At 36.2% G+C, this 27242-nt stretch overlaps 3 protein-coding genes and 1 long non-coding RNA gene across 7 annotated transcripts; 3 read left to right on the top strand and 1 right to left on the bottom strand.

Moving 5' to 3' along the window:
• The first annotated feature begins 3759 nt into the window (after nt 1-3759).
• LOC147293331 (uncharacterized) lies at nt 3760-4858 on the top strand. The gene is made up of 2 exons (XR_015120896.1): nt 3760-3818; nt 4458-4858. It is a non-coding gene; the product is annotated as an uncharacterized LOC147293331 (long non-coding RNA).
• A 10083-nt stretch (nt 4859-14941) lies between these two features.
• On the top strand, nt 14942-16714 carry LOC147293330 (cytochrome oxidase assembly protein). 4 transcript variants are annotated; one of them, XM_086232954.1, is made up of 3 exons: nt 14950-15064; nt 15144-15182; nt 16237-16714. In XM_086232954.1, exon 3 carries the CDS (start codon nt 16253-16255, stop codon nt 16457-16459), a length of 207 nt encoding a protein of 68 aa, XP_086089080.1. In that variant the 5' UTR covers nt 14950-15064; nt 15144-15182; nt 16237-16252; the 3' UTR covers nt 16460-16714. The 4 variants fall into 4 exon arrangements, with proteins under 4 accessions (XP_086089083.1, XP_086089080.1, XP_086089082.1 ...); XM_086232956.1 differs by having other exon boundaries at nt 14967-15064; nt 16225-16714; XM_086232955.1 differs by having other exon boundaries at nt 15000-15064; nt 16207-16714.
• A 1987-nt stretch (nt 16715-18701) lies between these two features.
• On the bottom strand, nt 18702-22605 carry LOC147293329 (uncharacterized). The gene is made up of 3 exons (XM_086233730.1): nt 22408-22605; nt 21646-21783; nt 18702-19015 (listed from the first exon to the last, which is right to left on the bottom strand). The coding sequence occupies exons 1-3, from the start codon at nt 22534-22536 to the stop codon at nt 18845-18847; spliced, it is 438 nt and encodes a 145-aa protein (XP_086089856.1). The 5' UTR covers nt 22537-22605; the 3' UTR covers nt 18702-18844.
• Nucleotides 22606-24727: 2122 nt separating this feature from the next.
• On the top strand, nt 24728-26258 carry LOC147293328 (Calcineurin-like metallo-phosphoesterase superfamily protein). Its single transcript, XM_086232752.1, has one exon. It carries the CDS (start codon nt 24860-24862, stop codon nt 26093-26095), a length of 1236 nt encoding a protein of 411 aa, XP_086088878.1. The 5' UTR covers nt 24728-24859; the 3' UTR covers nt 26096-26258.
• The last annotated feature ends 984 nt before the right edge of the window (nt 26259-27242 follow it).

Here is a 27242-nt window from a genome sequence, read left to right as displayed (position 1 = left end):
TTTCACCACCATGTACGCACTCGTCTTCTCATCACCGTCGCCATGGCTGCACACATCTTCTTATCATGTCGACTCTCAGTTTATGCCTTCTGAAATCACTGGATTTATGCTCTCCTCTAACCAAATCACACAGAGATTTGGGAAAGCTTGAAACCCTAACCCTAATCTGGACCATTGACTTCGCTGAGCTCACACTGGGCTTTCAGGTGCTTTTTCCCCACTTCACTCTTTTGTTTTTCCTCTGTGATAGGGCTCTCACATGAAGTTCTTGATTATTTCCTTTACGCGCGCTGCTGAATTTGTGTTTTGTTATTTATTTATTTTTTTCTGTAATTTTTTTGTGGGTTTACTTTGGAGGGATTTAAGGTTAGATTCGTTTGTTTTTTGAGGTTGATTCCTTTCATTTCATCTCTTTTTAAAATTTTCTTGCTTGGTTTAATCTCATGAACTAGGATTTTTAATAGGAATTTTTGTTCATTAATTGTTTTCTGAGTTTTATTTTCTTCTGGACTAGTTTATGTTTGGTTGTTGAGAAAACTGCGAAAAATAAGGGATGAATTTAACTTGATATTTGTGTTGTGAATGGATTTGGACCATTAAGATCAGTTAAGTAAATGGACTTTGCTTTGCTAGACTCACATAATGAAATTTCATATGTTTTCTTCACACTTTTATCATTAGCGAAATTGGGTTTTTTTGTGTACGTGTGCTATTCTGTTAACTGACTTATTTCAAGGACATAAAATTTTTTTAAGGTTAGAATGTTTATTGGGTTAACTATAAAGAGATACCGAGCTATTAAAGAAGTGGGAAGATTATAATGAGTGTCAGGATCATTGCCTACTACCAACTGATGCAAGTTTGTTAGGTACAACTAATATTTATATCTCCATTCTACTGTGCTAATGCTCATATGATTTGGGGGCAAGTTACTTTGAAAACTATGGAATTATGCTCTTTTTTTTTTCTTTAATTTAATTGCAAAGTGTGTATGTTTTTTTATTTATTATTTAATTCGATCTCTCTTTTGCTTATCTTATTGCATTTTTCTTGACAACGCGCTTTAGCATGTAGCACTTTGAAGATATCACTTTTTTTCATTGATGTCCTTCTATTTAATTTCTATTTCAGGCTGAATATTTTCACCAGTTTCTTAAACCTGTTACGTAGTCTAATATCACCAACTGTCTGGACTATGGGATTTGGGATAGACTGTCCTATGGCTGTATTCATACATAAAAAAGAAGGCAGTTGTTTTGATTTTGGTGGCTGGTTGTTAGGGACTAGGTGGCTCTCCTGTAGTAGAATGGCAATAACTCTCCTGTATTCTTTCATGAAGTCTCAAGGAACTGCTAAACTAAAGGGGTCTAATTTTCTTTGGTGATATCTCTCTCTCTCTCTCTCTCTCTCTCTCTCTCTCTCTCTCTCTTTATTTTCTTAAAATAAAAATAACAGAGCATGTTGCCACCTTGTTTTGTGTTTCCCTTAATTTGGTTCCTGCTTATTTTCTCTTAGTTTTGATAAATATAAAAATGCTAACCAATCTCAAAGTTTGTGAAAAGAATATATCACTCATCTGACCTCATATAAAAGAGTTTGAGCAAATACTTTTCCTAATTGTCCCCAGTGAAGGCATATATAATGTAATCGATATCATGCTTATTCTTTCAAATATTGTTGATACTAATTAAATTTCTTATATTGCATAAAACCATTCCCAGATTTAGGTATTCATTTATTTGATGCTTTGTGCATCTCTGTGGCCAAGACACATGCCTGAAGAGGAAGTTAGAGAGCACCTAGTTTAAGAAGTACTACTAGAAAATTAAAAAGAGGTAGGGGATGAATTGCATTCAGCAGTAGAAACAGAAAAAGAGCTTTTTGTGAAAGGTTCTACTTCAAACTGTGTGTGTGTTCATTTTGGCTTCTACTTCAAACTGTGAAAGTTTCCAAATTCCCTTTTATTTGCAACTCATAGATCATGAATAAATCTGCACTTTGCAATTTTAAGAAATAATGGTTTACAATTTTGTTTTGTTAACTTCTGTATGTTATTAAATGAGAAATTTGTCATTAGTGATAAAGCTTGTGTGATGACCCTTTTGAAATATAATCTGCAAGTTGCATTGAAGAAAGATAAACAACATTGGAAACTTTATTAGCCCATTTTTGTATACTATGTGAGTGCTTAGGTTGATTCTCTTTACAAAAAGCTGCCTTAAATAATATTTGGTAGGTGGCTTTCATGCAGGGCAGTCCTTGAGCTTTTCTCCAAACCAAGTTGCATTCTTGGTAAGGAAAGTCTAATTAAACTTGGTTGTGATCGAACTCTGTGTAGACCCTAGTAATGTTGCTTTTCTCCAAACCGAGTTGCATTCTTGGTAAGGAAAGTCTAAACTTGGTTGTGAACTCTGTGTAGACCCTAGTAATGTTGCTTTGAGTGTACTGATAATGCTTGGTTTGGCAAGAGAGTCTTGAGTCTTAAGTCTTGAGCTTTACACAAAATCCCACTTTTCTTGTTTTGGTAGTCACTGACCCCGTGACACTCTTTGTGAATTATGTACTGATTGGTAAGTGGTCTCGAGCTGATTTTTGGTGAGCATAAACTAGACATCCTAATGGTTATTTCAAGACCAAGATCACCTCAATCGGACCCCAGATGCATTAGTTATGCATTTTCTAAGTTGGCCCTGAAAGCTTTACACAAAATCCCACTTTTCTGGTTTTGGTAGTCACTGACCCCGTGACACTCTTTGTGAATTCTGTACTGATTGGTAAGTGGTCTCGAGCTGATTTTTGGTGAGCATAAACTAGACATCCTAATGGTTATTTCAAGACCAAGATCACCTCAATCGGACCCCAGATGCATTAGTTACGCATTTTCTAAGTTGGCCCTGAAATACTGAAATCTGGCAGCAATTATCTTCCTTTGCATGTCTATGTTTTCTTATGTTTCTCGTGATTTTAACCTAAACTAAAATTGATGTACTGATATTAATTAATTCAAGTGTTTTAGTGAAACACCAAATTTTTTGCACAATTTCACTAGTATTGATGTCCTGTTACTAGCAAGTGAGCTATATATAACCTGTACGTAAGTGTTAAATCCTCAGGTATATGAAGTTCTGGAGTTGCTAAATGAACTTCTCCTTGCTTCAGCCAAAGAACAAGATGCTCCACAATTGTCAGATAAGGAATCTTTTTTAGTTGATCAACCTGATTTTCTGAAAAAAATTTTGGGATGAATATACTTCCCTTGTCAATCCATGTTTGGTTTCTGATATATAAAACACTTTCTTTGCACCCCACCCAACCAACCAATATTTTATGCAATGTTTCCTTCATTTGTCAACAGGTTGTGAATTCCAAGCATGCGAATCATTACATAATCAGTGGGCACTCTTTGGAGCATTTGTGTTCAGTGATGGTCCTTGTTCTACTCATTATTTTTTGTGTATGTGTTTATCAAGGCAAATGTATTTGTGTTCACCCAACCATTAAAGATTACTACACGGATTATATCAAGGTAAGCTGCTAAGTCATTTATCCTTGTCAATTTAAATTTAAATGACTATCATATTCATGCATCCATGAGTTTCAACATCTCCCAAGTGACATATGATTTATTTTATAATCGAATTTTCAATTATGTGTCTTATTTTCACAGACTTTGAGGAAGGAGCTCAAAATGCTTTGGTTGTCGGTCCATCTGCACCAAAGGCACAATGAGCTTTATGAAGGAAATGCTTTGGTTGTCGGTTGTTATGCGCTTTATGAAGGAAATAATTGAAGATGAGGGCTTAGCTTTTGTGAATAAGGTATGAATTAGTCAGCCAACCTGACATTATGTTGGTCATGCTTTTGGTATGAGCAGTGATATCATAATTGTCTTTTACTTGGACATTTTGAACCCTTGTACTCTTAGGAGCTATATCATATCATGTCAAAATGACTTATAAATTGTTTAGACCTTACTGGGCATTTATAAATGGGTATTCGAATCTTGATAAAGAAGTTGATGTATTGTTGCAATTTATAATGCTTTAATTTGTTTTGTGGCTGAAAGCTTGGAAATGTAGTAAAGGAATAAAAGGAAACAAATTAGTTGGGGGAGTCTGTTTTGGGTGCAGATTGGGAATACTTGGTGGATTCTTTCAAAATTGTGGAAGTGGACAGGTTATATTGGCCCCTGTTTGATGATCACTTGTGTTAATATATTGGAGCTTGATTCTGGATATAGGCCCCTATTTTATCTTGTGGATGATAACTATATATATATATGCTTGCTACTGGATGTTGAAACCTGACAGGGGCATATTCTTCTCTTGCATGCCTATGTTTTTCAATACACCTACTTAGGGGCGCGCATGTTCTTTATTTTTTTCTTTCTGCCGGACTGTTTGCATTTTTGGTTGAATTTTATTTTTAATTAGTACTTCATCTTTGCCTTGTTTCAGTGGGAACGAAGGCAAGACAACACTTATACCCAAGAAGATATAGATGAAGTCCGGGCTGAATGGGCAAACTTCGTGGGCCAGTTTATGTAGACATTTCTGGTTGGATTTTTGCATGACACCTTTTTGACATAGGCCATATGTTTAGCTAGACTAGCTTTGGGTATATATGATATATTGATTACTTTGCTAGATTAGCTTGGGATGATTGATAGGCTAGCTGCTGGATAATATTTTGATATATATATGACAGCAATTAGGTTGATTAATTAGATTGATGCCTAGTTTTTTGGAAAGGTATATATGGAGGGTTTTTGTTTATGGCATATATGGCTGGTTTTGTGAATGAAATTGGGTTAAGGGAGCGAGGTACATATATACAATTACTACCTTCAAATATCTTATATTATTTGGTACTTTAGAAATTCCAATCCTTTATTATTGTGAATTGGTATTTTGTAAATGTATAATTTATTAGGAATGTTAATTATGAAGGGAATCAATTTAGAACAATTAATGGTTGTACCAAAACAACCTATCTCATCAATTAGATTTTGCATTGTTTGTTCATAATTGCATTGTGGTCAAAGACAATTGGGAGTTTCTAAAAACAGATGTAAACAGGCACATTATACAACAGTTTTTCGATCAAAAGCGTGGTCTGTGCCCTTGACTTACAATGGTTCAATATCATAAACCATTGTTTAATTCTTAAGCATACCACACAAATCTTAAAAAGCCATTGTGCTAAGTGCCTTCATACAATAGTTTCTAACCCAAAATCGATGTACCAAATAAGTATATACAACGGTTATATGGTTAATATTCAATTTTCTTAATGCATTAATACAACGGTTTCATATAAAACACCGTAGTTTGAAAAACCTATAGACATGGCAATACACATATTATTCAATAGATTAGACAACGGTTTTTAACAATAAACCGTTGTTTTAATGGATATTTCACCTCGTGTTTCTACCTAAAATAGTTGTAAAACCAATTCTTTACTTAACATAACCGTTGTTTAACATATATATACACATCGGTTTTTAAATATAAACCGATGTTTAAATTGGCACTCAACAACGGTATCTTCCAAATCATTGATTTTAAAGGTTGTATATACAACGGTGGTACATCTATAACCGTTGTGTAGGTGCACCAGGACAACGGATAAAATCCGTTGTCTATTGGGGGTATGAATAGACAACACTCGATTAGACGACGGTAAATTATAAACTTAGACAACGGTGAAAATCCGTTGTCTGATTGCTATTTTGTAGTAGTGAAGGCTTGTGTTTTGTGTATTGTGTGGATGTAATTATACTTACATGTGGTATCAGAGCCACCATACACAATTTAAAGACCAAGATTCAGCATATATCGTTGTTCTCTGCTTTAATACCATATTACATGAATTTAGTTTCTTCACTAAAATTTTGGTTTTCTGGTTTATGGTTATTGTGATCTTTTAGGAATAACTCACATAAGTATATTTTTCTTGATCCTGTGAAATACATGTCTTTTTTTTTTATATCATGCTTACAGGGGTATTTTAATTGCATGATGCTTTGATTGTATCTTAAGTTTTCATATCAATTTTTACATGTATTAAATTTATCTCTCAGTAATATGCATGTTTTATTTGTTTTGAATCATGTATATGTTTTTTTCCTTTATTCCGCTGTGCAATAATTCTTTTTTGCTTAACTCATTAAAAGAATTTTGTTCTTACTCTTGATCATAGTTCTCATGTTGTCAGAAATCAAAAATACTTCTGCAACATGGAAACTATACTCAAGATAACAATTTTTAGCACAGATCAAATAATAATAATTCTGCATTTATAGACATCAGTTGGCATCATCTAAATTGGTATGCCATCTAATTACTGAAGGCCAGAATCGATTATGTCATGAGCTACTTATAAGATCAAGTTATTCTTTTGACTGTTCTTACTGCTAAACAAATTGCAGCAATGAATACTCGAAACAAGTGATCTTATAACAAACTCATGACATAATAAAGACTATAAAAGATCCTTGCTGCATGAACAACAAATTTGAGTCATACATCAAGGCTCTTATGCAGTGTGGGGCATTTACAATACAGTTTTGTGAATCAAATTTTAGTATGTTTTTTGATTGATTCAGTTTAAAATGCAGCATCTATGAGTTTTACTAGCATTGAACCCCTCAATGGTCACAATTTCAAGAAGTGGAGGCAGGACATCGAAATTGTACTGGGACTCAATGATTTGGATTTAGCACTTAGGGAAGACAAACCAGCTGCACTAACTGCAACCAGTACTCAAGAAGAAAAGGTCAAGTTTGAAAAATGGGAGAAGGCAAACAGAATGTCACTTTTGATCATGAAGAGGGCTATGGCTGATATAGTCAAGGGAGGGATTGAGGACAATGCGAGTGCAAAAGCTTATCTTGAGGCTATCACTGATAAGTACAAGGAATCCGAAAAAGCAGAGACAAGCAACTTGATGGCTGCACTGACCACTAAGAAATTCGATGGAAAAGGTAGTGTAAGGGAATTTATTATGTCTTTAATTGACATTGCAGCAAAACTAAAGGCTCTAAAGATACCTATAGTTGATGAATTTGTTGTTCATCAAGTACTGTGTTCACTACCAGATCAATATGAACATCTCATCACTATCTACAGTGCTCAAAAGGAGAAATGGACTCTTAATGAGCTGATAGGGATGTGTGTTCAGGAGGAAGAGAGATTTAAAAAGGGCAAGGCTGTAGCAGAAGTTAATTTCGTCCAACAAGGAACCAACAACTCTGGTAAGAAGGTTTACAAAAACAATAAGAAAAATTTTTCTAAATCAAAAGGAACACCAGACCAAGGCAGCAGCTCCAAAACCACTCCAGATGGCCTCAAGGCAGTGAAAACAAATAAGTTTAAATGTTTTCATTGCCATAAGGCTGGCCACTTTAAGAAAGAATGTGATAAGTGGAAGGCATGGATGATTAAGAAAGGTAATCCTTACTGTTTTTACTTGGAAGTTAATCTTGTTGATTCTCCTATAAATTCTTGGTGGATTGATACAGGCTCACCCATACATATTGCAAATTCCTTGCAGGGTATCACAAGGAGGACACCAAGGAAGGATGAAATCAACATCCGAGTAGGAAATGGGATGCCAGTAGCAGTCAAAGCCATTGGAGCTGTCAGCATTAGATTAGCAACTGGTTTTCTTTTAGAATTAGAGGAAGTTTTTGTTATACCTTCATTAAGAAGGAACTTAGTTTCGGTTGTTCAGTTGGTTAGGAAAGATATTAATTTTTCTATTAATAAGAATGGTTTGCAATTATCTCAATTTTCATCTGTGATTGGTAATGCTACACTGATAAATGATCATTGGAAACTTGTTTGTTCAGAAAATAATAACATAACAGAGATTAACATGTTATCTGCAAACAAGAGATCTAGAACAAATGAATTTTCTTCTATGTTGTGGCATAAAAGACTTGCACACATATCCAAAGAAAGGATGCAAGTTTTAATAAAGGAAAATATTATTCCCAAGCTTGATTTTTCGGATTTTGGTGACTGCATTGAATGCATAAAGGGAAAGACCACTAGTACTAGAAAAGTGGGAGCAAACAGAAGCACAAAGTTACTCGAAATCATCCACACTGACATATGTGGTCCTTTTTTTCGTGTAGAACCATCTGCAAGAATGCTTATTTCATTCTTTTCATAGATGATTTCTCTCGTTTTTGCACCATGTACCTTATTTCAGAAAAGTCCCAAGCTCTTGAAGTTTTTAAAATTTTTAAGACTGAAGTTGAGAAGCAATTGGGAACACAAATTAAGATTGTCAGGTCTGATAGGGGAGGAGAATTTTATGGCAAATATAGTGAAGCTGGACAACACTTGGGCCCTTTTGCACAATACTTGCAGCAACATGGAATACAGGCGCAATACACTACTCCTGGCACACCTCAACAAAATGGTGTTGCTGAAAGGAGGAATAGAACACTTATGGAGATGGTGAGGAGTATGATGTGTACAGCTGGACTACCTAAATTCCTATGGGGAGAGGCTTTAAAGACAGCAAATTATGTCACGAACAGAGCTCCAAGCAAGGTTTTAAACAAGACCCCATTCGAATTGTGGACAGGAAGAAAACCAGGCTTAATGCATCTTCATGTATGGGGCTGCAGGGCAGAGGCAAAATTTTACAATCCAGACCAAAAGAAACTTGACTCTAGAACTACAAGTGCATTTTTCATAGGCTATCCTGAAAAATCAAAAGGTTTTCGTTTCTACTGTCCTTCTCACACCAACAGAATAATGGAGACCAACATAGCTAAATTTATTGATGAAGCAGTCTCATCAAATGAAGTGGCATTAAGTGACTTAGAGCTTTTAGAACTATCTGATAGAACACAAGTGCAAAATGAATATGTCGACTTGGCTTATTCCATACCAGACCAAATTGTTCCTATGCCAGAGAATCCAGTCATTCAGCAGCCACAAGATGCAGCTCAGATTGACAATCCACAACCAGACATCAATCAGTTTGAACAACAGGTTGAAGATGCACCGAGAAGATTTTCTACAAGACAAAGAAAGTCAGCCTTGTCAGATGATTATGTGTTGTATTTGCAGGAAGTGGATTTTGACATTGGAGAAGAAAGTGACCCAAGGAACTTCACACAAGCAATTAATAATGCAAACTCTCAAAACTGGAATGAAGCAATGAAGGCAGAAATTGATTCAATGTATAAAAATGAGGTATGGGAATTGACTGAAGTCCCACAAGGTTTCAAACCAATAGGCAGCAAATGGATTTTCAAAACTAAAAAGAACCCTGATGGTAGCATAGAAAGATTCAAAGCAAGGTTGGTTGCAAAAGGTTTCACTCAAAAAGAAGGGATTGATTTCAATGAGACGTTTTCACCAGTTTCAAGCAAGGATGCTTTTCGGGTTATTATGGCTTTGGTGGCACATTTTGATCTAGAGCTACACCAAATGGATGTCAAGACAGCTTTTCTTAATGGAGAGTTAGAGGAAGAAATTTACATGTTACAACCTGAAGGATTCATAAAGAATGGACAGGAACATTTAACTTGCAGATTAAAGAAATCCATTTATGGATTAAAACAAGCATCTAGGCAATGGTACGTAAAATTTGATTCAGTAATCTCTTCTTATGGTTTTCTAGAAAACTCATCTGATGAGTGCATATACCTTAAAGTGTGTGGGAGTGATTTTATTTTCCTAGTGCTTTATGTGGATGACATTCTGCTAGCAAGTAGTAATAAAGTCTTGTTACATGAAACTAAAGCTTTTCTGTCCAATAAATTCGAAATGAAGGACCTTGGAGAAGCCTCATATGTTTTAGGAATTGAAATTAAGAGAGATAGAAAGAATTTTCTATTGGGACTCTCGCAACAAGCATACATTATGAGGGTTCTAAAACGTTTTGACATGCTGAATTGCAAGCCAGGAGATTCACCAATGTCAAAGGGAGACAAGTTCAGCAAGAAACAATGTCCTACAAATGACCAAGAAAGATTGTTCATGAAAGACAAGCCATACGCTTCACTGGTTGGGTCTCTGATGTACGCCCAAACATGCACAAGACCTGATTTAGCTTTTGCAGTAGGAATGTTGGGAAGATATCAGGTGGATCCAGGCCAAGCTCATTGGATTGCAGGGAAGAAAGTGCTCAGGTATTTACAGAAAACAAAGGACTACATGTTGGTTTTCAGGAGAGTGAAAGAACTAGATTTAATAGGCTTTTCGGATTCAGACTTTGCAGGGTCTGTGGATAGTTTGAAATCAACTACAGGGTACATTTTCATGTTTGGAGGAGCAGCAGTTTCATGGAAAAGTGTAAAGCAGACTTTGACAACTACTTCAACCATGCAGGCTGAATATGTTGCAGTTTATGAGACAGCAGTACATGCTATTTGGTTAAAGAGTTTTATGTTAGAGGCCAAAATGGTTAAGTCAGTATCAAATCCCATCAGAATATATTGTGATAATAGTGGGGCTGTTAGTTTCTCGAAGAATAGCAAGAGGACCTCGAAATCTAAACACATTGGCACAAAATTTTTGATGGTAAGAGAGAATGTAAAATCTGGAGAATTGCAAATAGAGCATGTCAATACCCAAGATCAGCTGGCAGATTCTTTTACTAAAGCATTGGCAGTAAATGTTTTCAAACGACATGTTGCAAGCATGGGAGTTCTTGAGAGCTTAGATGCTGCACTTCAGTGAGAATTTTAGGAATAGTGGGAGACATTCATAAACCCATTTAATCATTTCATTTTGTTCCTATATATATATATAAGTTGGTTTACTGCAATTTTAGTTGAGATTGTAGAAACTAAGTGCTTGAAGTTTTTCAAATTTTAGCATTTTGAATTTAAGAATTACTTTTGGATATGTTGAATTGAAATAGACCAATCATGATTTTAGTTTTGTCTATTTAATTTTTCTTAACAAATTCCTATTTTAAGTTCAGTTTTGTATACATACATACATAAATGATATCAGCATGTATATCTATTTGGTTTTGACTAAGTCTTACAGTAAATGCAGTCAGTGATATAAGTCCACTGATTGATCATGCATACATGAATCTTGCCATTGAGTTTAATAATTTTTTACATACAGGAATGTAGAATTTACAGAAAGAACTGAGTTTACAACATTCTTGTAAACTAAATTAATTTTTTCTTTTTCATATCTTGTGAACGATTTTCGAGAGATGCATTGTAGATATCAATGATTATGAATGGTTTGAGCATATTTAATAGCTCTGTTACTGCTCATAGTCTGATATCCAACATTGCATCTCATGAGAATTGATCTAAATTTGGTTCTGTATAACAAGTCTAGTGCACCTACATATTGCTTAAAGTGCTAGGTGAATTTTGACAAGGAACAATGACTGTCCAAGTGGGAGAATGTAAGATTAAGTTGGACATTCCTTGTTCATTTAGGAATCAGCAAATCACCAACGCTTCTTAATGTACAAGCAAGTTGACTGTTATCAGAAAACCTTTTCAGTATAGGACTAGGATACTTATACACTTGAAGGACTTATACAATTATACAAGACAAAGGAATTAAGTAATTGATGCATATAGAGTTCCATGAGGATTGTAAATCCGAGAATCCTTTAATGGGAGGGACTTGGATTTCAGGGGACTCTATATAAGCATGGTCCCTGGTCACACAGCAGGTAAGTAGTCTATGCATTCTGCCCCATTGCGTGAGAGACTCGAGCTGTGCTGATTGGAAGGCTGTTGCTGCTCACTTGTGTGCTTTAATCCAATTGCATAATGGCTTCACCAGGTCAGTAGAGTTGTTTTCTGGTATTGGCACTGGAATGACAATTGGTTAATATGATAAGGCTTGTGTTTTGTGTATTGTGTGGATGTAATTATACTTACACTCAGCGCGCAAGACAACAAAGAAAATATAAATATTAATTAAAGATCTGGAGCTTGACAAAAATGCATAAAGAAATTAGAAGCAACAAAAAGGGAGCTTGAAATATATGAAAACGAAAATATAGAGAACTTTGAGAATGAAAAAGCCACACGGCTGAATTTGAGAGCAAAGAGTTTGCTGGGAATTTCACATTTTCATGAGTTTTTTGGGGTTTGTGTTGGGAGTTGATTGTTAGTCCTTTCCCAATTGTGTTATCCCTTTTTTTTTTTATATTCAGGCCTTTTCACTTTATTTTCAAGTTTTGGTAGATATATGTGTGGATAGAATGATTTACTTTTGGAAGTAGGTAAACAGTTATAAATGAATGATTTTAGTGGTGGACAGCTATAAAATAAGATAAGATTGATGAGTTACTTTTGAGATCGCAAGCATGGCCAGCCGAGAGACAAATAATCATGGCCAGCCGAAAGGCTTAGGATGGCTAGCATTTGGCCGTGTGTTTCATTAATTCATCCCTATATATGCTTCTTTCTTTTACTCTCAATCCATAGACAAAAGTTAATGGAGATCGAGTGGGCCCACCAAAAGAACACTTCAGGATGCAAAAACTATGTCTGCACCACTTCTTGGACATATATATACCTTTGCACCCACCAATCTCTTTTATTTTAAATATTTTCCAAGGTCATATAACCAAATCATTTTACCAAGGCCTTCGCCCAGCCATTAAATATATTGTTGCTTTCATGACCATCTCCAAATTAATTATGGGAGGGGTAAAAACAGGTATGAACAATTAACATGAAGCTTGGTCATCTGTTGTGGTGAGTAGTTCTTTCATTATTGCCTTTTGTGCTAGTATGTATTAATTGAATTGCTTGCTTCTCAAAATCTCAACCATAGAGGGGACTAAAGTGGGCTTTTATGCACATAAAAAGTTATGAGCTTTAAGATTCTATGCTTAATTAAAAATGATCTAGAGTACTAGTAAGCTATTGGGCTGAATCGTTTAAAAAACGAAAAAACAAAGATAGGTGAATGCATGTGTTTTTTGGTTAGGTCGGCCACCAGTTTAATGGCAAACCAATCCATCATAACGATGGTACGTAATCATTCGGTTCAAGTTTGGTCGATCTCGAGACTCAAACTAAGCCAATTCGAACTGTGCCCACCCCTAATAGGGATCACCCCTCTATCTTCTTTCTTTTTTATTTTTAAGGTTATTTTGAAAATATGGTAGGATATTTTTAGCAAAAGTTTACTTATTTCTTTTAAATTTGGGTTTGAATGTGGTGATGAAATTTTGGATGTAAATAGATTTTCCCAAAAAATATTCATGCCTAGTCTTATGTGTTCACTTTGAAATTCCATCAAAAGAAAAGATGTTTGCTATTCACACCAAAAAATATTGTAATCAATAAACCCAACACCTAAGTGTGTTTGGATGAAGTAGTTTGAAACTACTAAGGAATTCACAAATGATGAAATTTAAAACGATATAATTTAAAATTCTAGAATATATAAATTTTCTTGTTTGGATAACATGTAAATATAATAAATTTAAATACGAAATTTCTATAGTAGTTTTATTTTTTTGATGCATCAATTATGAAAGAGTGATGATGATGGTGACAACAATAAAAATAATGTTTGTGGTGAGTTGACGATGGTGGTAGGGGTGATGGCCCACGGGTGGCGGCAAAAATTGGGGTGTTGGCAATGGCAACGATGATGGTGATGGTGGTGGCAGCAGCAGTGATGATGGTGGTGGCAGCAGCAGCGATGATGGTGGTGGCAGCAACGGCCATGATGGTGATGGTGATGTTGGTGGTGGCGCGGCAGCGGCTGTGGCGGTGTTGGTGGCGGCGGTGGTGGCAGCGATAGTGTCAGTGGTAGTGATTGTGTCAGTGGTGGTGGTATTGTGATTAATTGGCAAGGTGATGGGTGGATACGACTTTGTTTTTTTGTAAAAATTGAAATTTTGAAAATGATACCAATTTAAGTGAAATTTAAAGTTAGAATTTACAGCCCTTAAATCCCAAGTTTTTTTTCCACATAGAATTTACAAAATTATGTATTTATGGACCCAAACAAAAACATTAGAGCATGTAATTCCTTAATGCTGAGTTTTGTTTAAATTCCAAATTTTTTTTTCACCATCCAAACACACCAAAGAATTTCAAACTTTTTCAAATATTCCCAGTCATATTTTTATGGGGGAGGTTATTCAGACCACCCTAAAATACTGAGTTGACCACCCTAAGATTTTTTTTCCCCATTTTTTCCGGCTAATTCCGACCAACTGCCACCACCACCCCCATATTTGGTTTAAACCAATCTAACCAACAGCAAGAACACAACGAGAGGATCAAAAACCATACATGGATCGACCCAATTCGTCGTTGGAATTTGTCAGAATCGGCGACGAAAGCCACGGAGCTTCACGACGTCGATTAGCCGCGCACGGTGGTCGGATGAGCAAGGGAAGACCAGGGTTGGACTCGCCGTGACCTGGGGAACAAAACCCAAGTGGTCCAGCGTCTCAACTCTGCCGGAAAAGGAAGATCGCTGGCGAAGGGGCCGATCGGGTCTTCGCCTGGGTTCGAGTTTTCTGGGCTTTTCTGGTTTGAAGGCTATCATGGGGAGAGAGAGGAGAGGCATGCGAGTTGACTGGTGGTGGTCTCGCCGGACAGCGGCGCACCGAAGAGAGAGAGAGAGTGATGGTCGGGTGGGTGGGTGGGAGGGCAAGGGTATATTAGGAATATTTGTAAAATAAATAAAGAGGGTGGTCAATTCAGCATTTTTGAGTGATCTGAATAGCCACCCTCTATTTTTATTTTATTTATTTGATCATCAAACTTAAAAAGAATAAAAACGAAAAATAGAAAACTGGCCATGGCTGGTCCAGAGACCATCTCAGAGATTAGGCCCAAAGGCTAAGCCTGGGCAAGACTTGGATCAATCTCAGAACCCAAAGTCCAATCCAATCTAACAGGACCTGTTGCTATTAATAGCTAGGCCCAGGCAGTCCGGACTACGTGTCCGTTCACCCACCGCGCACGTTAGCACTATTGCAGCTTTTAGGGACACAAAAGCCCCAAATTGAAGAGACAATCGGGTTTTTCAAGGGTTTTGGTTTGGATTCAGACACTCGTTCAAGTTCCACATTTCAGGTATGTATTCATTTCCGTTTTGTTTGATTTCTTTGGGTTTCTCAAAGTTTTGCAATTGATTTTGGTTTTCCTTATGCAGTGATTGGTTGAACACAAATATTCAGCTTTCTCTGTTGAGGTGAATGATTGATTGATTGCTCAATTTTTGTTAGCATAAAGAATAAAAGAAGACTTGAAACCCATAATATTTATATTTATAGTCTATTCTGAATTCATGTATTTTTCTGTTTGTTTTCTCAGTGACCAAACACAAGTTTGTTAGTCTAATATTTTGGAATTAACCAGTGTAGAATGTTTTTCATGGTTAACATAATCTGTTCTGACTTTTGATGCACATTAGTAACAATAGAATATTACTACATTAGATTACATTTACTTTTATGTTGAGCCCGGAAAGTGCATATTATACACTTCATTATAATTTTCTTGGATTATAAATTCAATTTGTTACGATTGAGGTATTGGGTAGTTTGATTGTAAAATTTCTGCTTACACTCAAAGTTCGGAATTTATATTTCAGTTTCCTTGTTTCCATTCAAAATTGTGTTTTTAATGTTCTTGACATGGATCATTCTTTGCGTCCTCCTTAATCTTGAAGGGTTGTTTTGGGTTTCTTATTAGTAGTGGATTAAATGGGAGTACATTGGGCTTCTGTAATGGTTAACATAATGTGTTCTAACTTGAGATGCACATTAGTAACCCTGGAATAGTACTACATTAGATTGCATTTACTTTCATAAGAGGCCCGAAAAGTCCATATCTTACCCGTCATTACAAAATTTCTTTGTATATAAAATCACTTTGTAAAGATTTAAGTCAGATTGTAAAATTTCTGCTTAGGCTCAAACTTAAGAATCATACTACAGTGTTTTAGGTTTCTTATTAGCAGTGAGTTAAAATGGGAGTACTTAGGCCTGCTGTATGTGATATGCCACTACTTTTCCCATATTTTTTGTACATATATTTTGTAGAGCCACCATTTTCCTAGTTTGTACTTTTAATTGTTTTTTGGAGTCTTCTTTTCATTTTATCCAAAAACAGAAACACTTTTGTATGGAGTCTTCTTTAACCTGGATAGGTTCTTTCTTTTAGACAACAGAGAAATTTACCTTTCTTTCTTTCTTTTCTTTTTTGGTTTGACCATTGAAAGCAATAAACAGAATTTTCTGCAGAACTTTGCTGGTAGAGATGGCTGGGATGTCAGGATTTAAGAGCCTTGCACCTAAAACAAAGAATGCTATAGTTGCTGGGGGGTTGACAGCTTTTGTCTTTGGAGTGTATTTCTACACCATGAGAGCTGTTGGAGGCACAGACGAACTACAAATGGCTGTAGATAAATTTGAGGAGGAAAAAGGCCAGAAAGAGGCTGAAGCAAGCATGCCATCAAAGGTTTGATATAAATAAGTTGTGTAATAATGTAGTCAAGGACAAGGTAACCTGTGTTGTGGAAGACACCATTGCAGCCCGTTATTTATTCTTTCAAATGAATATGCAATTTTGTTTTCCTTGGTAGTTTTAGTCGATGTATGCGCCCAAACCCACAGTTATAATAATTTTGTCCACCACTCTGCTTATTGAAGGAACCAGAAAGGGGGATGTTCACAACAGTACATCAATGCACAACCATTGTAATTTTGGCATTTTTCCTTATGCTCTTCTTGAACAGAATGCTTGATATAGAGGAGAGGGGTTGGGGGGAAGGTAAATGCATGCTTTGAGAGAGCAGTGCTGCAAACTAATTATTTGTGTACCTTCCTCGAACCCATGATTTAACTGTTGAATCTCAAACCTCCAGCCGTGAAGGAGTGCCATTTGTTCTGAAATACTAGTGACATATTGTGAATTACCTGAACTGGTCATATGCAGACAATTATGTTTAGAGGTTGCAATTACGAATAAAAATCCCAACACCTCATTTCTTTGTTGTTTCAGATATTAACACTTGATTTCTTATACCTAAGCTAGTCGTGGAAGGTTTAAGTTTATAATCATTTGTGTAATAATGTCCTGAAGGACAAGGTGAAATCGCAGAGTAACTCTTGTAGTTCCATGCAATGACCGTGAGAGGATAGCACTCCTTTTGTCCCTAGAACGTTTCTTCTTAACTTTCCGAATGGAAATTCAACATATCACAACTTTGCAATGAAGCCATTGGAGACATGAATTCGAAGAAAATGCAATTTTGAAGCAAATCACTCTTCGAACTTCAAAATTGCTTCGACAGATTTGGAGGATTGTGAAGGAGATCGAAGATTCCTATGAAAATGGTGGTGGTGGGATGTATCAAGAAATGTATTTTACGGACTCTTCAATTCTAGCCCATTTTCTATTATGAACATTAGATGCGACCCAAACTTTTTATTTGTGATTGCGGACCAGCTAGATGACATGTAGACTAATGTATTGGCTCCACTATTCTATAATATTATATGCCTTGTCACCAAAGTCAAAATTGAATCTCTCTATCTAAAGTCAAAATTGAGAAGGTTATGGAAGTTAGTAAAAGAAAATTCATCATTTAAGGGAGTTAATTGCGCGATTGGTTTAATCTGAAAGACAATATAATTGGCTAGGGATTCTATGCGTTAAAAAGAAAAAAAGAGAAACCCAGACACCCTACTTTGCAGCGAAAGAAATAAATGGTTAACGTTTTTGAAGAAAATATCGACTTTGGAGGAGTGACTATATATTGCATTTTGTGAAAAGACTAAAGATAGATCCGTTTTCTATAAGTAATATTTGCTATTTATATGGTGGTATAAGAGTCAAAGGTTTTAAAAATTGTTTCAAAAACTAAGTTGCATATTCTGGTTTTTCTGACAAATTCAGAGTTAGGTGACTAACACTTCCATGGGGCATGATAAGCTAGGCATCAAAATGATTTATGTAGGCTTTTATTTGGCAATCATGTTTTAGTGTTAACAAAACACATGTGCTTCACCAAAATGGTCACAAAAAAATATGTGCTTTCACCCATCCACCATAGTGGTAATGTTTACCACCATCCACCATAGTGGTAATGTTCACCACCACCCGATCAGCTTTCGGACCAAAAAAATATAAAAGTACTTGATTAACTAACTATGCTTTAATAGTATTTCTCTTCACATTGTTAGAAAATGTTTCAAGTTTAAATCTCTTTCTCCAAATAAAAAAATAGAATATATAAAAGAAAAAGAGGAGTGCCTACATAGCCTTCCTCTTACATAAACTCTTGTATTCTTGGTCGAACTCTTACACAATTCTTTTTTTTTTTTTTTTTTTTGGGTCGAACTCTTACGTAATTCAGCATCCCGAAACACTATTCAACATTAGTCACCAGATAAGCTATACAATATCAATACCTGAGCTCACAAGCCTATTTCCATCACTTTCCAGTATGACATGCAGCCATATAGAGGTCAAAATGCATGCTCTATTATAATGAGATGGGCTAAGTTTCTAGTTATTTTCCCTTTGTGCACACTGCATTTCATGACCGTTAAAATGGGTCTCAGGATTGGCACTCAGTAGTTTCCTCACCATTATGGATTGCTAACAAGAACTTTATAACTTAACAGGATTGGCAGTCTGCAGATTCCTCACCATTATGGATTACAAAATCATGAATTGCTAACAAGAACTTTATAACTTAACAGAAAGTAAATGGCTGTTCTTTTACCAGCAGGCATCAAAGAATTTGATGCCAATTATCAATTCTCATTGGTTGAGTAGGTATATCTATTAGTAAGGTAAAACACCAATTATCAGAACTCTTTTAACTCAATTGTTGATCGAAAACTAAAAGGAAGCCTTCAATCTTTCAGCAAGATGGGGCAGTGTCTTTATGCTATCTTGGGTTGACTGTTCAACACATGACTCCAAATCATTCAGTGCATTAGTTTTGACCTGTTGGAGCTTAGCTGCTTCAAACTTGTCTTGACAGACCATCAGTGCCCTACTCAACCTCTCCTGCATTCAATATAAAAGTTTTGCATTCAATATAGTTGAAGATAACTAATTAGATAATAAAAAGGAAGCAGATATCTAAAATGAGAAGAAAAAAAAAAACTCACACATAGGCACACAAAAACCTTGACACACATCTGAATGGGTGTCTTATCAATTGAAATTAAAATCGACATTATGTATAATGTATCACTAATCATTACATATGCCAGGTAACAGCTTACGAATCATCTTTCCCCATTACTACCACCATTGACTTTGAGACAATTGCCCAGTACCATTGCCATTAACACCTGCATTGTTATCGCACCAAATATATGCTACCATTACTATTGGCATTGTGACCATCATTACTATCACCACCATCACATGAGTCCTCCATACTACAATAACTGCCACTAATGTCATTAGACTCATCACCACCATTATTGCTGGTTCAAAGTCGGCAAATGCATTGTCAAATCCAGGCGTTGACTGGAACTTTTGCTAGCACTACCACCACCACCACAACAACCACAGCCACCCTATTACCAGCCTATTTTATTTAAAAACTAGTATCTTGACACACACTCCCGCATGTGCCAAAATACTTTTTAATTTACTATGGTAAGAGAACGTGACAGTTATATAGAAGAAACTGCAGTTAGTTTTTAGTTTTAATTTTTATTTAATTCTTTGGTTCACTGTTCTACCCTTAAATTAAATTATTTCTTTTTAAAGATTTTTTTCAACAAAGGACATAATTGGGCTTTCAAAAGTTACACCAAAATCCAACCCTTTCATAATAGTATAGATAGATAATACACCTGGTTTTTCATCAAAATACCTTAAAAAATTTAATTTTAATTCTTAACCAAAATTGGTACTTAATATTCAGTTCTAAATTTACAGCACTTAAAATATCAGTATTAATAATTCAGCATTCAAGGATTCACAATATTGCACATAAAGTTCATAATTCAGCATTCATTGTTTGAATTTCAGTGACTATCAATTTTTTCTTTATTTATCAGAAAATCATGCACATACATTTTATGCGAACTACAAGTACTGTTTATGTTTTTGTTTTCTTTCTCTGACATAAATTTCACTGACATCTTTCTCTGACTTGTGACATCTACATGTGTACAACTTTCTCTTTTTTGGTAGGAAACATTCAAAGTAGTAAATTACAACTTAAATATCAACATAAAGGAAGACGAGGCAAATAGCAAGGCCAGCTATTCAAAGTATCTTTCAAGCAAATGATACTGAGAAACTGAAAATTCAATAACTAATAGTATTAGCAGAAGCATCAAAGCATCCTCCAAGCAAAGTTTTGATAATTCAACAGACTTATTGTTTACATTCAAAATATCTTTGGATATCTTCTGATTTATTTAAATTTTTTTGGTCGACTTCTGATAATGTTTGAGTTTTATGTGAAATGTTAAGTCGATATCCTTTCTGTACTTCTGATCATAACAGGTGGTACTAGTTTCAACTTCAAAATTAACATCGGCTTTTCTACCAGAGCCACTTTGTTCCATCTTCAAAATTTGAAAGTGGATCACCTAGTCTCAACCCTCTGGATGCACCAAATTCCCCTCTTGGCCTCCCATTGATCATTATATAAAACTTAGCAGACTTCATGAAACCCAAATCCACTTCCTCCCTCTATCCCCAAAGCCTTTTCTCTCCAAACCAATATCCAAAAAATCCCACTCCACATGCTCATAAGCTTTATCAAAATATATTTTAAGAACTATCCCCTCTCTTTTCTTATTTCCTCCACCACTTCATCAACAATCAAAACCGAATCCAAAATCTGTGTACCTTTTTCAAAGTAAAAAAGGAGCAGAGATTAGGTACTTGCAATGGCGCAAGCACCAAGTCATTGAGGGGAGATCATCAAGGCGTGTGTCACACGTCTTAAGAGAAACAGGAGCGCACCTCTTAAGCTTCTTGTGAACCACAGAATGCCCTATGGCATTTCTCTGTCACCTTACCTTGACCTTGAGGTACGCCTCAAGAATGTCTCTGAATACACTGGTTATCATTCTGAAGAATTACTTATATGTTAGGAAAGGTAGCTCTGTAGCCAATAATACATTAAGGATCCTCCTAATGTTTATATAAAGATTTTCATGAATGAAGGTGGACCTACATAAACCATACCATTACAATTTCTTAACTTTTTCTTACACATTATGTTTCATTTCCTAATGAGATTTGGGATTCGCGTGAGTTAAAGGAAGATTTTGCAGCCTTGTAGTTGATATTCAAAGCTTTTAGAGACTAGGGAAGCAAATAAGGGAAAACAGTACATCAACTGTTACAAGTACATCATTTTAGAGGTTCAATCCTGCTTGTACTTATAGGAACAGGGTTGAGAGACAATGAGAACATATGTAAGGGGGCTGCATAAAAAAAAAAAAAAAAAAAACCAAGATGAAATATCTCATTGAAAAAATCAAATATAAGAACCCCTACATATAAATAACATACACCCCTCTCCTTTGAATGTAATTATCGGTCAAGTAACATCCTAAGATCATAAACAGAGAACTCCTAGCATGCAAGACTTCAAAACACCATAGGTGAGAACATGCAAGGAGTTTCACCACTTAGAAATGTAGGACAAGAACACTTACTTGAAACTTGGCCATCTCATTCTCAACTCTCTGTTGAGAACTGACAACAGGAACACTGCAATTTTCCACGCAATTACTTATCTCTTCTTGCCTTCTTCTCCTATCAAAACACTCATATGCACATTTGAAGTATGCTTGCTGCGAAAAGTCATCACCCAAAGTGTGAGTGAAAAAGAAAAAAAAAAAAAAAATTCTAATAGTTGATAATTTTAGAGACAATGCACACCCAAATTTGCAGCCCAAGAATTGGAGGGAAAGCAGGAAAACATACTAATAGTCTAATACTCAGTAGTTAGTACCTTATAAACTGAAAATCTCATATTGGCTCTATTTGATTGAGATTTTTAATATTTGGATATAACATAGACATCAGACTCTGTATGGTCTGCTAAGAGTTCACATCATATTTCTTCTTTCAGAAAATAAAAGCTATTAAAATTATACAAAAGAAACCCCCACAGAAGACCGCACACTTGAATGAGATTCTGTTCTAGTATTAATTATTAAAGCATCACACTTACTTTATTTAAATTTCCAGATAAAAATAAAAAAAATTTATTTAATTTTCCTATTACGTTTTCTCAGCAACCAAACACAGAGCAATAACAAAACCACAACTATCTTTCAATTTTTTCCGGCATTTTCTCAGAAACCAAACAGCTGGGAATGGAATAACAACGTCGAATCCATACCCATATAAAAGAAAAATTTACATAAAATCAAACAACCAGCAGAAATTAACAGATACACGCATACCCATACCTGAAGGGTGAAATTGACATGGTCTTGGACGGGAGAGAGATGGGTTTGGGCAGCGACATTGACTTCTTGTAGCTTTTGTTTAATTCTCTCTGATACCATCTGCTCTTCCATTGCTGCTATGTGATCCATTTTCTCACTCTCAGATTCGGGCTTTGGTTGTTAGTTACGAAAGGGTTTAGGTTTTTCCTTTTTCTGAGGGTTTATGGTTTTGTGTTATAGATGTGATATCAAACGGCGTCGTATTTATTTTCTAGTGAGAGTGTACAACAAGCTGGCCCAACCCGTTTAAGACGGGGACGAGGATAAATCTTCTATGGGGCATGCCTCACTGGGGCACGCCCCACTGAAGACTCACTCCGGGGATGGTCCTGCTTCTGTTGTTTTTGGGCTAGCCCGTTTAAAATCGATCATGACCAACCATACCCAATTATTTTAACACTTACATCCAGCCAAGAAGTAAAATTTCGATTTCGAAGAAATTTTCGATAAAAATTTCGACGGAAATTTTTATGGAAATTTCAATTTCGACAAAATTAGACAAAAATTGTTATCAAAATACGGAAATTTTGAATGAAACTTGACCATATATTTATTTAACATATTATCAACTACATTAATGAAAAACATTGAAGAAACTAAATTATATAATAGGTTTCATGTTATATATATATAGGGAGCGGCTCTATTGCGGATGGAAAAATTTGCGGATGAATAAGGGTGTAAAATTTTAGCCGTTAGATCTAATGAATGGCTTAGATTAAAAAATAAAAAAAATTACTTTTTTATTACTTTTTTTCCCCTTCACCTGTGAACCCCTCCCTTTCTCTTTTTTCTAAGGCTGTTCTTTCAAACGGTCACCTCTTCTTATTTGTCATCTTTGAGACTTGAGAGCAGAGAGCAGAGAGCAGAGTGTATAATGCAGAAGATTATTCTCTTCCAAACTCAACCCCTCGTCTCAAAACCCTCCCTTTGCCTCTTGAACCCCATTGTAACAAATATTTCGCTTTCAAATGACATCTTTGCACCAAAATCTCCCATTTATAGCGTCTCGCATCCACTTTCTCATCCAACCCAAACCCAGAAATCGAATGTATGTGCAAGGAAGAGCAAAAGGCAAAATGGGTCTCTGAGATTACAAAGATTCTTGCTCCAATTGATGCCCGTTATCGCATCGAACCTCAAAATATAAAAAAAATATTTTTTTATTACCTTTTCCCCTTCACCCGTGACCCCCCTTTCCCTTTCTAAACCAATTGCCTCAGCGTCGATCGGCCGTTCTCCGGCGAATTAAGGCGACAGACCACTGGGTTTTCTTCCCCAAGCCACAGTGAATCCATTGGGGCCCTCAGCTTGTTCATCCGATCAACGGCGAGGGAAAATCAAGGGTTTTTTCGGCAGCGTTGACTTCTTTGCGGCGGTGTCTCGACCATCAACCACCCCAGACGTCGAGAGAGAGAGAAGGAGGGACGCCGGAGAAAATGAAAATCAGAGAGAGAGGGTGAGGTCGCGAGAAGAAGAAGAAGAAGAAGAAAAAAAAAGAAAGAGAAAAGGGCTGCTGTCGCGAGAAGAAGAAAAAAGAGAAAGGGAGGGGGTTCACAGGTGAAGGGGAAAAAAAGTAATAAAAAAGTAATTTTTTTTATTTTTTAATCTAAGCCATTCATTAGATCTAACGGCTAAAATTTTACACCCTTATTCATCCGCAAATTTTTCCATCCGCAATAGAGCCGCTCCCTATATATATAATCCTGTTTGGCATACCGCACAATGTAATCTCAAAATTTGAACCTACTATTTTTTAGGCTCTACTTTAAAAATCATTCTTGTAAAAAATCTTCAAAATCGGAAGTCATTTAGTCATTTGATTATAATAACATTTATTTATATGCTTTTATCGAAAAGATCGTCTATTTATTTGATCTCAATTAGATGACTAAATGATTTCCGATTTAGTTGATTTTTTGCAATGATGATCTTTGAAGTATGATCTAAATAAATGATGGTTTGGATTATGAGATTAGTTATGTGGTAGTTCCAAAAGTATGATTAGCTTCGTATTAACTCGCTAATCAGTTAGTTTTAGAGCACTCTTCTATATATATATATTTTAAATTTTTTGTGTCATTTAGTTAGCAACTTAGCATTAGGCTTAATTTTAATAAAAAATAATACTAGGCTAAATTTGTAATTTTATAAATTAAACGAAAAGAGTGTAAAGTGAGAAGAAAAACAGACAAAAAAAGAAAGTGAGAAGAAATGGGTGTTAGTGTATAACAGCCATCTTTTTTGACCCAAAAAAAAAAAAAAAAACACCCGTCTTTTAAGAGCGTTGATAATTTCGTTCTCAAAAGACAGGAAGGACCGAGGGAGAAAAAACAATACACCCACCTTCGTTTTGAGTCTTTGGTTGGTTTGGTAGCAGTAAAACTGTAGAACAGAATTTGAAGCCAAAGAAATGGAAGACCCAGCAGCAGCAGCGGCAGCATGCAAAGACCTTCCCGGTCTCCTCTCCTCTTTCGTCGACACCTTCGTCGACTTCTCGGTCACTGGCCTCTTCCTTTTACCTGAAAACCCCGATCCCACTCCGAAAAATTACCAAAATGCCCCTGACCACCACATCCCAGATCCTCCGTCGTCCCCTCCACCGTTACAAACCTATTACCCTCCGCAGGACCGCCTGATCGCGATCGGCGATCTCCACGGCGACTTCGAGAAGACCAAGGAGTCGCTGAGACTCGCCAATTTGATTGACGCGTCGGATAGATGGGTCGGAGGGTCCGCCACCGTGGTCCAGATCGGTGATGTTCTCGACCGGGGCGGCGACGAGCTCAAAATCCTCTATTTTCTTGAGAAATTGAGACGAGAAGCTGCGAGATGCGGCGGCACGTTGATTACTATGCACGGGAACCACGAGATTATGAATGTTGAGGGGGATTTCAGGTATGTGACTAAGAACGGTTTGGATGAGTTTAGGGTTTGGGCCGATTGGTATTGCATTGGGAACCAAATGAAATCGCTTTGTACAAGTTTGGAAAAGCCTCGAGACCCCTTTGATGGGATTCCTTTGGGTTTTAATAGAGTCAAGGAAGAGTTTACGAATGGGTTTAGGGCTAGAATTGCGGCATTGAGGCCGGACGGTCCGATTTCGGTCCGGTTCTTGTCCAAGAACTTGACAGTGTTGGTTATTGGTGACTCAGTTTTTGTCCATGGCGGACTTTTGGCCGAACACGTTTCGTATGGGCTGGAGAAGATCAATGAGGAGGTGAGGGATTGGATTAATGGGTTGAAGGGCAAAACGGCTCCGGAGTATTGTCGTGGGCAGAATGCTGTGGTTTGGTTGAGGAAGTTTTCTGACGAATTCGCGGACAAGTGCGATTGTTCGGCGCTTGAACATGTTTTAGCGACTATTCCCGGTGCAAAGAGGATGATTATGGGTCATACCATACAAGAGTTTGGCATTAATGGTGCTTGCAATGAGAGAGCAATTCGGATTGACGTGGGAATGTCGAAAGGGTGTAATAATGGATTGCCTGAAGTTTTGGAGATCCATGGGAATTCAAGCTTGAGGATCTTGACGTCGAATCCTTTGTACCAGAAAAAGTACAAACCTCCTTCTGTGGAAGCTGAGATGGGGGAAAGGCCTGGATTTTTGCTGGATCGTGGACCAAAACAAGTGGTGGTGAAGGCTTAAGTGTTTGGGTATTTATCCTAACCCTTATTTGTCTTATTTAAATGGAGCCCCTTTTAACTATTATTCAGCTGGCTCTGAAAATGTAAATAATTGATTATCAATGATTCAAGCTGGAAATTGGATCAATACTTATTATTTTTATCATTGAAATTGAGTTTCTATAGCTATTTTTGTTTCCAAGGCGAACACGTTGGTACTTTAACTTTCTTAGGAAAATGGTCTGTGCAAACTTAACCTGACTGTCTACAGTCAGGATAGGGAGTAAGTTTCTCTTGCTACACTCTTTGACATGTTCTGTCAACACTCTATATAAAAACCGTCAATTAGTAGAGGTGGATCATGCCTGAATTTACGGTTTTGATTCACAATTTGCAACATAACATGCTGTTTTTTTTGGTTTGTTTGTCATGCTTCGTTATCCAGGGTTCTACTATTTGTAAACTATCTAGCATGCTTTTGCTTGTATATTCTTCTTCCTTGTCATCTTAACACCAACATGTGACCAATGAGACTCTTATTGATGTATTGTTGATCAGTCTTATCTTGACTAGAGCAATCTTCTGGATGATAAAGCATTGTACCATTAGGAGTGGCTGCCATGATGTTTTGATGGTTTTTCTTTTGGATCAGTAATTAGTAATGATCAACTATCAACTTATTGTTTGTTGTTTCCAGACAGAGTCACACAATGAGAATTTACTTGAATGCTATTATCAATTGATTTGATCAACAATGGTATTGTAATATTGATGTTGGTCAAAGTGAGGGATGCGATGAAAGGTCTGATGGCCGCGAGTGGAGTATATAATGACTAATTAGGGTGATGTCAAGTGCCCATATATGATATAATAAAGTATTGGACATCCAAGAATTTGGAATTTTAAGAATGATCAATACTTTTGCTGGTTTAGTAGTGTTTGCCATTACAGTTATCAACATGTTCTGCAATTATGTACTTTAGGTTTTAGGTGAAGCAAATGGGTCTGTTAAGGTTTTAAAATTTATGGGATATATAATTGTGGGTTGTAATGTTGATTGATTATTTTTGGACTACTAACATATATTATCTTTGCACAATAGTTGGAAGGAATAGCTTTGGATTTATTTTCATAAACTTATCAGGTGGAAATGAAGGTTCAAGTTTAAA

The sequence above is a fragment of the Dryas octopetala genome, chromosome 2, assembly GCF_963921425.1.
Source record: "Dryas octopetala chromosome 2, drDryOcto1.1, whole genome shotgun sequence".
In the NCBI taxonomy this organism is placed as follows: domain Eukaryota; kingdom Viridiplantae; phylum Streptophyta; class Magnoliopsida; order Rosales; family Rosaceae; genus Dryas; species Dryas octopetala.
The sequence above is the reverse complement of the archived record's forward strand: the minus strand, read 5'-3'. Positions and strand labels throughout refer to the sequence as shown.

What these genes read in the sequence shown, in the direction of transcription:
- LOC147293330 (XM_086232957.1), top strand. Translation starts at nt 16,253, where the DNA reads ATGGCTGGGATGTCAGGATTTAAGAGCCTTGCACCTAAAACAAAGAAT.
- LOC147293329 (XM_086233730.1), bottom strand. Translation starts at nt 22,536, where the DNA reads ATGGATCACATAGCAGCAATGGAAGAGCAGATGGTATCAGAGAGAATT. An exon ending in ATGTCAATTTCACCCTTCAG is followed by an intron (nt 21,784 to 22,407) that starts GTATGGGTATGC and finishes GACTTTTCGCAG; the next exon opens with CAAGCATACTTCAAATGTGC. An exon ending in ATGAGATGGCCAAGTTTCAA is followed by an intron (nt 19,016 to 21,645) that starts GTAAGTGTTCTT and finishes TATTGAATGCAG; the next exon opens with GAGAGGTTGAGTAGGGCACT.
- LOC147293328 (XM_086232752.1), top strand. Translation starts at nt 24,860, where the DNA reads ATGGAAGACCCAGCAGCAGCAGCGGCAGCATGCAAAGACCTTCCCGGT.